Source organism: Drosophila ficusphila, unplaced genomic scaffold, assembly GCF_018152265.1.
Source record: "Drosophila ficusphila isolate 14025-0441.05 unplaced genomic scaffold, ASM1815226v1 contig_106, whole genome shotgun sequence".
NCBI classification, from domain to species: domain Eukaryota; kingdom Metazoa; phylum Arthropoda; class Insecta; order Diptera; family Drosophilidae; genus Drosophila; species Drosophila ficusphila.
In genome coordinates this window covers 3,457,267-3,470,698 of record NW_025063993.1, presented here as the reverse complement: position 1 = coordinate 3,470,698, position 13,432 = coordinate 3,457,267, and the positions used below count along the sequence as shown (strand labels likewise).

Sequence of the window (13,432 nt, the reverse complement as noted above, 5' to 3'; positions counted from 1 at the left end):
CCAGAACCAGAACCGAACCAGAATCAGAACCAGAACCAAAGCCAAAACCAAATCCAAATCCAAAGCCAAACCATAACCAAACCATAACCGTAACCGAACCAAACACGCAACGCACACACAGAGGGGTTTGTATGTATTTGAGGCGGGTGGTGGTGTTTGGTGGTGTTGGTGGAGTTTGGTGGTGTTGGTGTTGGTGTTGGTGTAGTGGGAAGAAATAGAGAGTCGGAGAATCAAATTAACGCAAAAACGCACAACTGGCCACAGCATAAAAACAACTCGCATACGACGAGTGGTTACAAAAAATATCAGTACATATAACACAAAAGCCCCAATTTTCGAAACTGTTGCGGTTACTTTTTCCCCAAAAGTCATATATTGGTCTACGATTTTTTTGTTGGCTTACACAGGGGAAAAAAACACGTTTCAAAAATAGACTTTTTTAAACATATTCATTAATTAAATTTTTTTTTTAATTTTAGGTAGTGGTGAAATTATAAGTGTTGTAATATTTTTCACCAATACCAAGGGTGCCCAAAAGTATGCAATTTAACTATTTTATGATTTTAATATATTTTATGTAAAATATTTATAAAAATTCTTAGGTAATCTTTGTTTTTTTACATTTTTTAAAGTTATTTATATTGTATGATCGTTTTTTTTTATAAGTTGAATAATTAAACTTTTTTTATCAACCTCGACTGTTCTGTTCTGATTTTGAAACATGTTTTTTCCCATATGTGGGTAGGAAAAAAAAAAAGCAAGGTGGGGGACAAGTGCCTACCTGGCTGGGCCACACCTGCAAAAGTGGCAGCGAGCAGGAGGGCTTGTTGCTGCCGGAGGACCCAATGGTGGTGGGCCCCGCTCCGGACGCAGTGGCTCCGCCCGCCGAGGACGAGGTGCCCGATCCCTGCGACAGGCTGGTGTAGTGCAGGTGGTTAAATCTCTGGGCATCGCTGCTCCCGCCGGCGCTGGACGCCTTCGTCCTTGTTGGACTCTCATAGCCGGTCGAGTCCTCCGAGGATGTTGTCTTCGGGGAGCGCCAGAATCGCTTCAGGCGCAGCTCGCGCCTTTTTTCTTGTTTCTGAAAGTGCAAACGTCGGGTGATTAATTGCCTTTTTCCAGGTGCCAATACGGGGGTTCAATGGTGTTGATTGTATGGCTGCGAAATTGGAAAATCAACCCATTGTGCTGCACAAAAAATGTGTACAGGTGTATTTCAACAGAGGTGACTTTTGGTTCGACGTGCATTTTATTAAGAGCATGGTTCTCTCACGTAAAGTTCGGAATTTATTGTGCCAGAAAATTAAATAAACACCAATTCACTTAAATTAATATTTGAATAAAGCAAATTAAAAAGAATATATCTGCACAAGCTCCTGCCCGTTTTTGTATTCTTTTTATATATCTCTCTCTCTGTGATGACCTTTTTAATTTTTCTCAAATTTATTATTCATTCCTGAAATTTTCTGCTCTCTGTTTGAAGAGGTAACATTTTCCCATGTTCATAAATAAATAAACGGTGTTCGCATAACAATTAGTTGAATAAATGAAACACATTAATTGGCTTGCTCTATAAAGCACACTTGTTGTTCATTAGTGTCATTTAAAAGTCTGGGAACTGCTGAAAAACAAAAACTGTAAACAACAAAAAAGGTTGGACGTGTTTAATTGCTACTTTAGCTTTTTTCAGTTTTAATTTAATTTAATAAAGTTATAATGTTTTTTTGTTGAGAGAGGAAAAGTTCTATTTTAATTTTAATATTTGATTTGCACATATTACGAATAAATTTGAAACAATTGTTGTAGATAAATGCCAATTTGCCAAGTTCTGTTGGGCTAAAACTATTCAATGATTTTGTCTCTCCTATTCAAATAAAAATAACTTTTTGCGTATCCTATTCTCAAAATAGCCAATATAGTCAAACGGAGAATTTTTGAATAAATTAGCAACGCAATTGCAGTTTGGTTGCTGGTGGAATGCTTTTCTGATTTAAGTTCCTCCTGATAATTTAGAAATTTCGGATGGCTATTTAATAGGTATAATTGACCGCAACAAGTTCGCGTTTGACGGAGTAATTTAATTTCCGCACTTGCGTAGGCTCGATGAAAAGCGATTGCCTTTGACATTTTGGTGCGGTGTCAATAAATATTTGCATTGGCGATGCAACATCTCTTTATGTGCCTCCATTTGAAGCAACCGACCTTGCACGCTGCTTGCGAAATTCGCGCATTATTTATTCAATTTAAACTGTGGCACTTGCCGCTTGTTTGAGTTCCTCATTTTGCAATTTGTATGCATGTCAGCGGGCGAGTGTGTCTGTATTACAAAAGGCTTGTGTGTGTTTTTTCCGTTAACAAGCGGCAACTACCGCGCAATAACAGCAACTCAGTGGCGGCTGAAACGTGACTTGGCCGCCGCCATGTTGCATTTGCGATAAGCCGCAGTGGCTGGAAGTCATTGTTTGCCGTTGTTTGTCGCTCTGTGCCGCCAATCGCTGTTTGGTGTTCGGCGTTCGGTGTTCTGTGTTCTGTGTTTGGGGTTCGGCTCCCCGAGTTTCCTGCAGCATATTGCCACCATGTGTGGCTAGGGTGGCCCTGCGGTCTTTGTTTAGTTCAAAGCAGAAACACTGTTTCCTCCCCAAAAACATAGGCGTTTTAAACCGCTACATATTCTGGTTAAAGCTATCAAAACTTGTTATGATTGTTCTAAACAAAACATCATAAGCCGAAGCAGTTCAGGAAATTTCTATACTTCAAGGGAAATAAACTTAAAAAATGTAGTAGTAATTTAGTATTATTTACAAAAACGATTGTTTCCAAAACCTAAACAAGGTTTTAACTTAAGTGATAAATGTGTTCTGTCGCGTGATAATAGGATTTAGGTAATGGAAAAATGAGCACTAAAAAGTGAGCAACAATCCCAAAAAGTTCCTAACAATGTTACGCATACGCAGTGTTGCCCTTAAATAAAAGAAAGAACAAAATAAAAATGGTTTAAAGTGTAGGAAAATATTTATGATGCTTTTAATGAACTTAAAGGTAAAATAATAAGCTATTTTCCAAATAAGTTATTTAGGTATATATTATAATTTTCCCAATCATGTTTTTGAAATAATTAGAGTCTTGGGAGGCAAACATATGTTATAGTTGTGTAAGGTTCACCCCAAAGTTCTTATATTGGCACGTTTGTTTACCTGCATATTTTTTTAATATCAAATCCGTTTTATGTGCTTGGTGTTTCATCCCCAGTCCGTTGTGGCGCAAGACGAAAATCGATGGAAAACTGCACAGGCATAAATTCTGCAAGAGAGAAATCGAGTCAGAGAAAAGGATAAATCAGGAGGCAGGCGTTCAAAAGCGAATGCAGTCTTTCTTTCGATGACCCCGGGGACGTCATGCGAGCACGGCAAATGTCCTGGCTGCCAATTCGTTCTCGCCAAAGGAGACGGATTGAATTCACGGCGAGCCGGAAACATATTTCAATTGCTTTACCTCGAACAAACAAACAGGGAATTTTAAAACGCTGCTTTTCAATTCGATTTCAGCTCGTTGGAAGGAAACGTCATAGCAGGAAACTGTCGCACATTAACACGCCGGCAAGGACAAAGGCACTGGCGACGACGCCATTAGTGTTTGACAAGGACATTTCGCACACACACACATCCAGCTGAATGGCAACCGCAGTATGAAGAACCCACCTCCTTCTACCCACACCGATATTCATGGTGGTCAAGTTGAAGGATATACTGTTGGTGCCACGATGGATGAATGCTTTTGCGACGCCTGCGAGCATAAATCAGTCGCCAGGACACGGGCACGGATGTGCATGTGGATGTGAATGTGGATCCGGAGCCCCTACTTTGCCCCAAGGACCCTCCATAAACCCCATGTTGGCCCAGCTGCGTAGAACGGTCCGATAATTAGTTTGAGCAATTCAGTTCGTTACTTTGAATTAAGTTCGCCTGCGGATCGCATCATATGCTAATGGCTCTTGTTGACAATCCTAAGTGCTGGTAAGTGTCCCCGGAGAGCTATAATTTAGTGTTTACGGCTTATTTCGATGGCTCTGATAATATATAGTGCCACGGATTTATTTGTGGCTGGTAAAGTGCCCTCAACCGTGATTTATTTAAGTACTATGATTTCCTAAGTGAAGGTTCTTGTGGTTCATTTGTGGAGTTGCTTGAACACAGTTTAAAATTGTACCTAAAATGGATTAAGGAAAGTCTCTGGAACCATAAAATACTATGCAGAATTTATTTGCGAAAAAACATTTTCTTCAATTCAATGTATCCTTTATAAACCCGATTTATACAAGCTATACATTTTCCTTTTTTACCAACCAGATGTTTTTATGCATAAATTCAACGTTAACCGAATAACAGAAGCAAACCTCGATGAATAAAAAATTAATTTCTTTTAGCATGTCTTTGTTCTCGTCTTTTTTTATGTCCCGATAAAACATTTAATTCTTATGTCGGAAAGTTGTCGTAAACTTTTCTTATTTCCCCTATAATTTCGTTGATTGCCTCAAGGATGCCACAAGTTTTGTGTGCCTATCCAGTGGCCAGTGGTCTCAACTGGTTTTTTAGTTCCCACAGCCACAACAATGTGACCACATACAAACTTATAGACATATATAGTGGACAGGGACACCTGGCCGATTCCCAGCACCACACCTCTGCGATTTGCCATTGCTTGTTGCACATATTCAACGCGCGGCAAGGACAACACGTGGGTTACCTCAACTTAACGACATTCACGTTTATTTTTTGTTCGGCAGACTTGAACTCGAACTCGCCTGGAAAAAGTTTTCCCTACATGTGTTGGTGGCCTTCGACCTGGAGGTTCCTTCCCACCCCCCGCACACCTTGTCAATCGATGTCAACACACGAGTCCGCCGGACTCATTGCCATGGCCAAGGACTCGGACTGTCCGATTCTACTACTACTGCACTCCCCCTTCAACTTGCAGTCCTTTCGACTTCGAACTGCCCGTCTGCGATTCGAATCGCCACTGCATATCAAGTAATTCCCAGTCATAAATCGTCGACGCTTGGCTGGCTGGCTCACTTTCCTGCATAAATATTTCAAGGGAGATGACGGCGTGAGAATCGCAGTGAAATAACTTAATATTTAGGCAAGAATGTGTACACTACGCAGATTGAATATTTGCTTTGGTAGAATATTCCAACCTTTACTACAGGGGATTTGCTTAAGACTAATATGCAATAAGTTTAAATTAAGGAAACTATTTTTCTTAAAGTTCTTAAAAATAATTTTTTTTTTTCAAAAATGGTACCTTATAACAAAAATCAATATATTTTTAAATTTTATTTATTTGAATGGAATGAACAACTTATTAACTTCGTTTACTCAAGACAGATTGAATATTAAAAACCCATATATAAAGTTCTTTTAAGGGGTTATATCCAGTTGCGAGGCCAAAAAAATGAGCTTTTTTGAAAATTATTTTTGGAGAGGCTATTTATTGTATGTATACGTGTTGTATATGAAAAGATAGGTAATTTTTTCTAGTTTTAGAATACATTTTTAAAAAAAAAAATTTTTGGACTCCGTCGGTCCTGTAGAGGATTTCCCGAGGGTCCACTTCAAAAAAGGGTTTTGCGGTGAGGAAAATATCTCCGGTGCAAATGATCAGAAATACAAAAAACCAGAAGGATTACGTAAAGAATAGACAAATGCTGGTAATGAGACTTGGGATTTTCAAAATTTTGATTTTTGACAAAATGGCGGCCTCCCAAACATAAAACTTTGTTTTTGGCACAAAAATTTCAACTTTGAAGTGGCTAAAAAAATCGAAATTTTTGTCGGAGCCAAAATTCCAAGTCTCATTACCTGAAAAAAATATCTAAGAAGAGAATGTGAAAGTTTCAAGTCAATCGGTCAAGCCATCTCCGAGAAATTTTCCTCACCGACTTTGAAGACATAGTTTCGAGAAAAACGCATTTAAAGTTTTGGCTACTAGTTAAACTACATGGGAGACGTCTTTACAAATACACCGATTACTCCAATACTATTTACCGGAATATTTTGAAATTTTCAGATAATCTTCTTAGATATATATACATTCAAAATAGGCAAAAAAAAAATTTCGATTTTTTCAAAATCGCAACTGGATATAACCCCTTAAGAACCGAAATCCTATGAATTGTAATATTTTTTGTTTGCAAAATACGTAGCCTGGAGGCCCTTGAATTGGCCAGCGCTCATCTCAAATTTCAATAACATCTAGCCTCCTTCAGTTAGCCTCGGGCTGGCTAGTTTTCACATTGTCGTTTTTTAAGCCCCCCTGTCCACGGATGATAATGTCCTTATCCATTTGCTGTCAAGCGTCCTTGGAGCGTGTCATGGCATAAACTGGGAATCTTTGAGGAACAAGACGTTGGCAGTGCCGAGCAGAGTTCAGTTTACTCCTCCATCACGACAGCAATTATACAAATGGCAGTGGCCCCAAGTTCTTGTCCCATTCTTTCCACTTCGAGCAACTATGTCTTTCCAACCCACTCGCTTAACTCGCTTTTTGTGTCGAGCGTGACCAAATTTTTAAATTGAAATAAATTTGCCTGCTTGTGTTTCGGCAGTGTCCTTGTTGTCCTTACTGGGTCCCTTCTCATATCTATATAGTATCGTTATCGTGTTTGCTTAACGTGTTTTCCTTGCCTCTTTTTTTGTACAATTCCACAATGTTCGTTACTGTTGCATAGTTCGCCTTTTTCTGGTATTTGAATTATAAACAAATTTGGTTGCCCGAGGCCAGTTTCATGCACGGTCTAATGTCAGAGGTCAGGGACAGTTCTAGACACGTCTGTGTGAGAGTGTAAGGACACGGCAGCTTTATCGCCCGCTTCCTGACAAATATTGACAGCTCAGCCAAAGACAGACGTTTGCTCTGGCCGGCTAAATCATATTTAATTAGCGGCAATTGGGGCAATTGTTTTAAATGTCGAGGTGTACAAGCAGCAGGGTGGTTCAGGATTTAAGAATAACACGAAATATATATTACATATATATATAATTTATGTATTATTTGGGTACCCTATGGGATTCAAAGAAATTTTTTCCAATAACAAATTCAGAATTTTGTATAAGATTTAAAACCATGAATTGACGTTGCAAAATTGTGTTTTTGTTATAAATTGATTTTAAATAAGTTCATATTTATATTTTATGATTTTTTGATATGAAGAAAAATATTGACTTAGCTTTGGATGTATTTATTGTTCAGTCATTTTTATTTGCAAATGCAGTGAAGTAAACCTAATGTATGTATATTAATATCAGATTTATTCTAAACATTTCTTTTTGGCAAGTCTTTATCACCTTCCTTTTAATTTCGTACTTCCAAGTGAGGATCCACCCTGCTGTCAAGTTGGCCTAGATGAGGAAATTCCTGTATCACAAAGGCAACTTTAACGGCAATACTAAAAGAAAATCCAGACAAAAGCAATTTAAATTTTATTACACACCATTTAGTCAAAGTGCCAGGACTGGGTGAGTGAGTAAGTGTGTGGTGGAAATTATTTATGTAGCCCGTGCGGCCAACAATGTGTTTTTGTCCGGAGTGCGGAGAGTCCGGTGCTTTTTCTTGGTTTTTTGGCTGCGGCACAAAACTTTCATGTGTAAAATATTGCTGCATACTTTACCGGGCAAACAGAGCCGTTTACCTCTCGAAGAACACTTTCCTGGGCTTTTTGTGCGAGTCGTTCAACTCTCATTGAAGTCGAGTCATTGTTTTAGGCACCCGAGAATTTGAGTTAAAGCCAGATGGCCCTAACTGGATCCCAGTTGTTTTATTCAGGAGGGTCCCCGTATTAATCGTGTACATTGACCTAGGCGGCCAAAATGCTGGGTGTGGGATTAAGAAACTTGTTTGGGGTACTTATTAGCTGCTAAGGGTCGCCCTTACCCTCATTTGTTAAGCTTCTTTATGGGGCCAGTTAACCCGAACCCGAATTTGTTTGGATTACGCGCTGATTTTCACTTCGCCTTTGACAAATTGGATCGGTTGGGGTAGAGGCTTAAGCCTAACTCGATCAAGATTTGAGATTGCTGACAACAGGAGTTAAATGTTATGGGATCCCACTCATACCGCAATATTTTTATGTCTGTTAAAGAGTTTTTTGCTATTCCAGAAGGTTATAAATTAAAGCTTATGGGTAATAATAAGCTGACTTTGTGAATGAATTTTGAGTTTTTTGTAACGAGGTAAACTTGTCTTTGTATTTTTGGTATAACAGTTTGCGGCTGTTTTTTGCAGCGCGTTAAATATTAAATCCTCACAATTAATCAGTATACATTTTTTTGATATATGCATATATGTATAAGATAAAGGTATTATAAACTTTTGTTTAATTTTGGTTGTATTTATGCTTGAATCATGAAAGTCTTATTCGTTTCAAGGAATTTTTATACTGTTTTTATTCCTTTCGTTTTTCCATTGCTTCGATTTAAGACTTGAAATATTTCTCCGTAATTATTCGCTGCCCGCCTTGAGTTTTCCGGACCGTTCCCGAAGCTCCCCGCAAAATGCAAGCCAATGGATGAAAAATTTTTCCACCCAATTGAGCATCAACTCAACTGGCAGTTCGACTGAGTTTTATTTCTTCCTCGCCATTATTCAGCTTCCTTGGAAGCGTATTCTTTTGACTTTCTGCCTCTCGGCGCCTGCCTTATGCAAAAGCAATTAACTTAACTTTTATTTTCCACCTCTTCAGGTATTCCCTCTCAATTCCGAAGTTGCATAAAAGCGCGAAATCAGCGAGATGGAACAGGGATATCCAATAGCTGGCCCACTGGTCTTGTTGTTATTTGATTTCGCTTATGGTGTGTTTGCCGAATTAACAGTTTAGCACATTTTATGGTCGAAACGTGACATTTTGCTGCCTATGAAAGGTCTGTTTTGAGCATTCTATCTGCATCAGTATAGCTTTGCCAGCTTTTGTTTTCCGTCGAAGGTTTCCATTTTTTCCATTTTTTTGTCGCTTTTCACTTCCTAAAATCCACTCCGCTCTATGGGGATTTTCTGCAGAATAACAGCTGTTGTTTTATGCGTCCTTTGTAAGGACATTTCTCTGCTTCTGGGCAATGGTCAAGTAGCGAAGAATTGAAATACTGGCTGACACCGAAATGCTCTTGTGTAAAACCCTCAAGAGCTGAGATTTTTCAAGATGTGGTCATTGTTTGCTTTTCTGAGCTTCTTGAAGTGGCCTTTGATTCCACTTGGCTTCGTGGGATAATAATGTGGTTATTAGCTTAATAAACCTTGGCCGCTAGTTGACACTACTCCGTTTTAAACTTTTCCAGTGGAACTTATTATTCATCTCTCGACTATTTACGAGCTTATAAAACTTTCGGAACTTGTATGCAATTTTATTGTTTTATACTCATGAATAGTTCTTTAACTATTACAATTTTTATAAATTTTATATAAACAAATTTCAGTCATAAAAAAGTATTAAACATACTGAAATCTGATTTTAAAAATTAAGACAAACCAAGGCTTTTGGTCTCTGAATAAAGTGTATCGTTATTCTTAAAATAAAATAATTATTCTAGTTGCATTTAAGAATAGAAAGGAAAATAGAAAACCTAATAATGTTTTGCAATCAAAAGTTTTTATTTTGTAAAATATTGAATCCTGTTTAAGGAAAAACTTTTTTGGCTTAAATTTTACAGCTCCGTTTTTGGTTTAAGAGAATTGTTTGTTTAAAGCTTCTGGTTAGGTTCAAGTACAAATAATTAAATATGACTTTTAAGAAAATCGTTTATCTTTCAACTGCCATTACTGTCCATGATTTGAATTAATCTTGGCTTTTTAACATAATAACCTCGAACAAGTTATTGGCAGAGCATCAAAAGTTTGCCTTGAGGAGAAGTGGGGAGCCACATTTTGGGTTTGGGCCAGGTGTACTCGTCCTGGCTGCCTTTGTCTGTGTGCTCGAGCACTTGTAGCTGCGGCTGTATGGGTGTTATTGTCTACGTGGCAAAACTTCCGCTGCGGTTTTGGCTGCTGCGGTGGTTTTCCCGCTTCGGTGGCTGCGGCGACCGGAAGCGCCAAACACTTTCCGGTCACGCATTCACAGGGTTTTCCCTACTCCTCTCGCCAAAAAAAAGTCAATGTCTCGAGCAGTCACTTAAGCTTAAGTGTTGTTGTGCGCCAACCATTTTGTGGCCACAACAATAACAATGGGGCCAACAATGAGGGCAACTCAATTTCAATGCGTAGCACAGCGCGACTTTTCGCAGGGCGAAACTTTGCCAAAGAGCAGCCGCAAAATGTCGGGAAACAAAAGTTGCCAGTTTTGCATTCGAAATCTGCCAAATAAGTTTTTAATTGAAAGGAACTCGCAGACAAAGTCGATGGTCGTAAAGATGGGGAGCACCATTGAATTAAACGCACAGAAGCACGTGCTCGTATTTTACAATTTGACTTATTTATCATAGAAAAATATATTAATCATTATTATTAAAATTAATAATATTATAAATTTGTATTATTTTTATAAAAACTTTACTATTAAGGTTAAGTTCAAATAATATTTATGTAACAAGTTTGAATATATTAATCCACCCTCAAAAAATATTTAGTTAAATAATCAATTTTTCTGAACTTTAGAAAAATTCTATGGTATTATTAATTGAAAAGTATTAAGTGATCAAAAAACTTTAAAAAATATCATAAATAAGTGACCGAACTACGCTTATTACAAAATGTTACAATCAAAACTCTTTAATAATACTAATTATTACACTAAGTAAAGGATAGTTTATCAAGTAGAAAATAAATGGTCTTGACATAGTGTGCTCCTGCATAACATGTGCTTTACTATAATCCACGACTGGTGGCACGTGGTGCGACTTTTGCCCCGGTTTACGCACACAAATCATTATCGATTATTATCAGAGTCATGTGTATAACGAGCGAATTCGATTTAATGCCCAGTCCATTAGTTAAACAGCCTTGGTCTCGCCACGAACCTGACCCTTCCTTTGTGTCCCGGTGTTAATAAGCCAAAAGTCAATGTGTTAAATGAGCTGTGCGGCGAAAGGGGAAAGGGGGTCCTGTGAACTAGACGGTGGTTCGCAGTCGTGTGAAAATTCAATAAAAAAATGGGGAAACAAAGGATGACTTCTGGCGTCTAGGTGAGAGTCAACAGTTGGACGAGGGTGGATTGGTGAGTTGAAATAAAGTGGAACAACTGAAGAAAGAATTGTTATATTCTTTCTACTTGGAAAGGTAATTTGGGTATGACGTTTAAATGCTGGCAATTTTAAGTCTACTAATATTTAAAAAAATCTAAAAAATAGAATTTATATATAGTCTTTATTTTTCCCTTGTCGCAATTTTGGTTTGAAAACTGATTTGCTTTAGTATATTTTTTTATTGCAAGAATCGTCTTAAACGTTGACATAAAAAATCAAAATTTTTTTATTTACACCATTACAAAAATTATTTAACTCCAATGCGTAGATAACGAATTTCTGAGAAGGTTGACTCCCGTGAATGTTTGCCATTTCTTGTGCGCTTGTCTGTTATCGTTTTTATGCCCTTTCCTGCCATGTCTTTACAACAAACAATGGACTGAAATGTGATTTAAGTTTATGTCGTCTTGACACGCTAATACACTTCCTTCTCTGCCTGATTCTACCATCCAGTAGAAAGCTGGCAGTAATAATCTAAGGCATTGTAACCCAAATCCATTTGCCATATTGCCAGCTTGAAGAAGAGCTGGCTGAATAACTTGCACTCGAGTGCACTTTGACTTCATCATGATCACCCTCATCTACGAAGAGGTTGGCATTCAATTCAATTAAGTGAGTTTAACTTTAGTGCAAAGAAAGGATGAAGAAAACCCAAGGATAAAGTTGAAGTACGAGAACAAAGAGAACGAATCTAGAACGAGTATCGACTGTCTGCCTTATAATTGTTTCCATTTGTTCTCATCAAACTTTTCCGATACGTGGGCTATTTGACTTTTCTCACGGCTTTTTCTTTGTCAGAACACCCTTGAACAATCTTTTTGGTGTGAGCGCCACGCCTTGGTACTTGAAAGTTTTTACCTATTTCCAATCAATAAAATATAGTTAATTTTTGACGAGATAAGTGAGTTTTAGTCAATTTAAATTTCAGGAATAGGTTAATTTGAAAACCTTTACTTTTAAAGTAAGTAAGCTTGCAGACGGAATGATTGATTACTTTATACATTTTTATAAATATTGCCACCTTAACAAACTTGTTAGTAATCTAGATAGTTTTTATATATACCTGAGCGCACCCCCATCTGATGTTTTTTTTTTCCTTTTTCATTTACTAACAGTTCGTGAATGCTGTTTGACCTTCCTCTTAGTTAAGAGTTCCAAATCCACCCTATTGCCAGCACTGTCTGTGATCCTTGACTTTACAAATTTAATTTGTGCATTCCGTTGATGCCGATGTCGCTGCACTCTGTTGCATTTTATAAGCCCTACGTGGCAGCAATCAACCCGAGCAAAATAGCACTCACTTGTGACCCGGGAGGCCTGCTGGCCATGTGAACCGTAGGCGCCATCGGTTTTCATTTTAACCAGTAAAAATACTTGCTGCATGCAAGTTTGTTGTGATTGTGAGGCCAGCGGAGCGAATGAGCAATGTCATGTTGTGAAAGAACTTTCAAGACCCGTAAATTGGAGCATTATTTCTAGGTTAATGGCTTTCCACAGTGCTTTGTAATGCTGGGAACTGCATATCAATAAATTATTAATTCCCTTGCTAATAACATGGTCTAGTTTCCTAATACATGATTTAATTATTGAGATAAAAAATGGGGTTTCTCTCATTTAAACACAAAATGTTAATAAATGTTAATGATGGAAATACAATATTATTGAATTAGTTAATACAAAAAATTACAGCGATCGTGATTCAGAGAATTAAAAAAAAAACAATAAGAAATAAGTTTATATGAACAATACACTTTAATATTGACCACTCTCCTTCTTTCACTCTCCCTTTGAATACTTTTTGCAAATAAAAAAAAAAAAACTTTTTCGTAAGTGCAAAGCACTGCTTATCAATAAATTATTAATTCCCTTGCTAATGTCATAGACGTGTTTTCTAATTCTTGATTTAATTTATTGATACAAAATATGTTTTTCAATTCATAGAGCGGCTTTCTTTTTTTCCCATTTAAATACAAATTGGTAATATGCTGATGGAAAGATAATAAAATTAAATTAGTTCATACATAAGTCACAGTCATCGAGATTCAGAGAATAAAATACAATAAGAATTAAGTTAATATGAATAATACACTTTAGTATTGACTACTCCCCTAATTTCGCTCTCCTTTTGAATACTTTTTGCAAATTAGAAAAATACTTTTTCTGTGTGTGCTAAGCACTGCTTTGAAATTCTTAGTTAATTTGTTGAC

The 13,432-nt window shown here is 37.4% G+C and overlaps 1 protein-coding gene across 1 annotated transcript in view; it reads right to left on the bottom strand.

Annotated features, from left to right (window-relative positions):
• Positions 1–13,432, bottom strand: part of LOC108088352 (protein lingerer) — a 29,174-nt gene that overhangs the window by 2,495 nt on the left and 13,247 nt on the right. The window contains exons 3-4 of the mRNA XM_017186099.2: positions 3,195–3,300; positions 782–1,081 (exon numbers count right to left, since the gene is read on the bottom strand). Coding sequence (XP_017041588.1) covers positions 782–1,081; positions 3,195–3,200 — 306 coding nt within the window. The 5' untranslated portion in view covers positions 3,201–3,300. The remainder of the gene's footprint in view (positions 1–781; positions 1,082–3,194; positions 3,301–13,432) is intronic.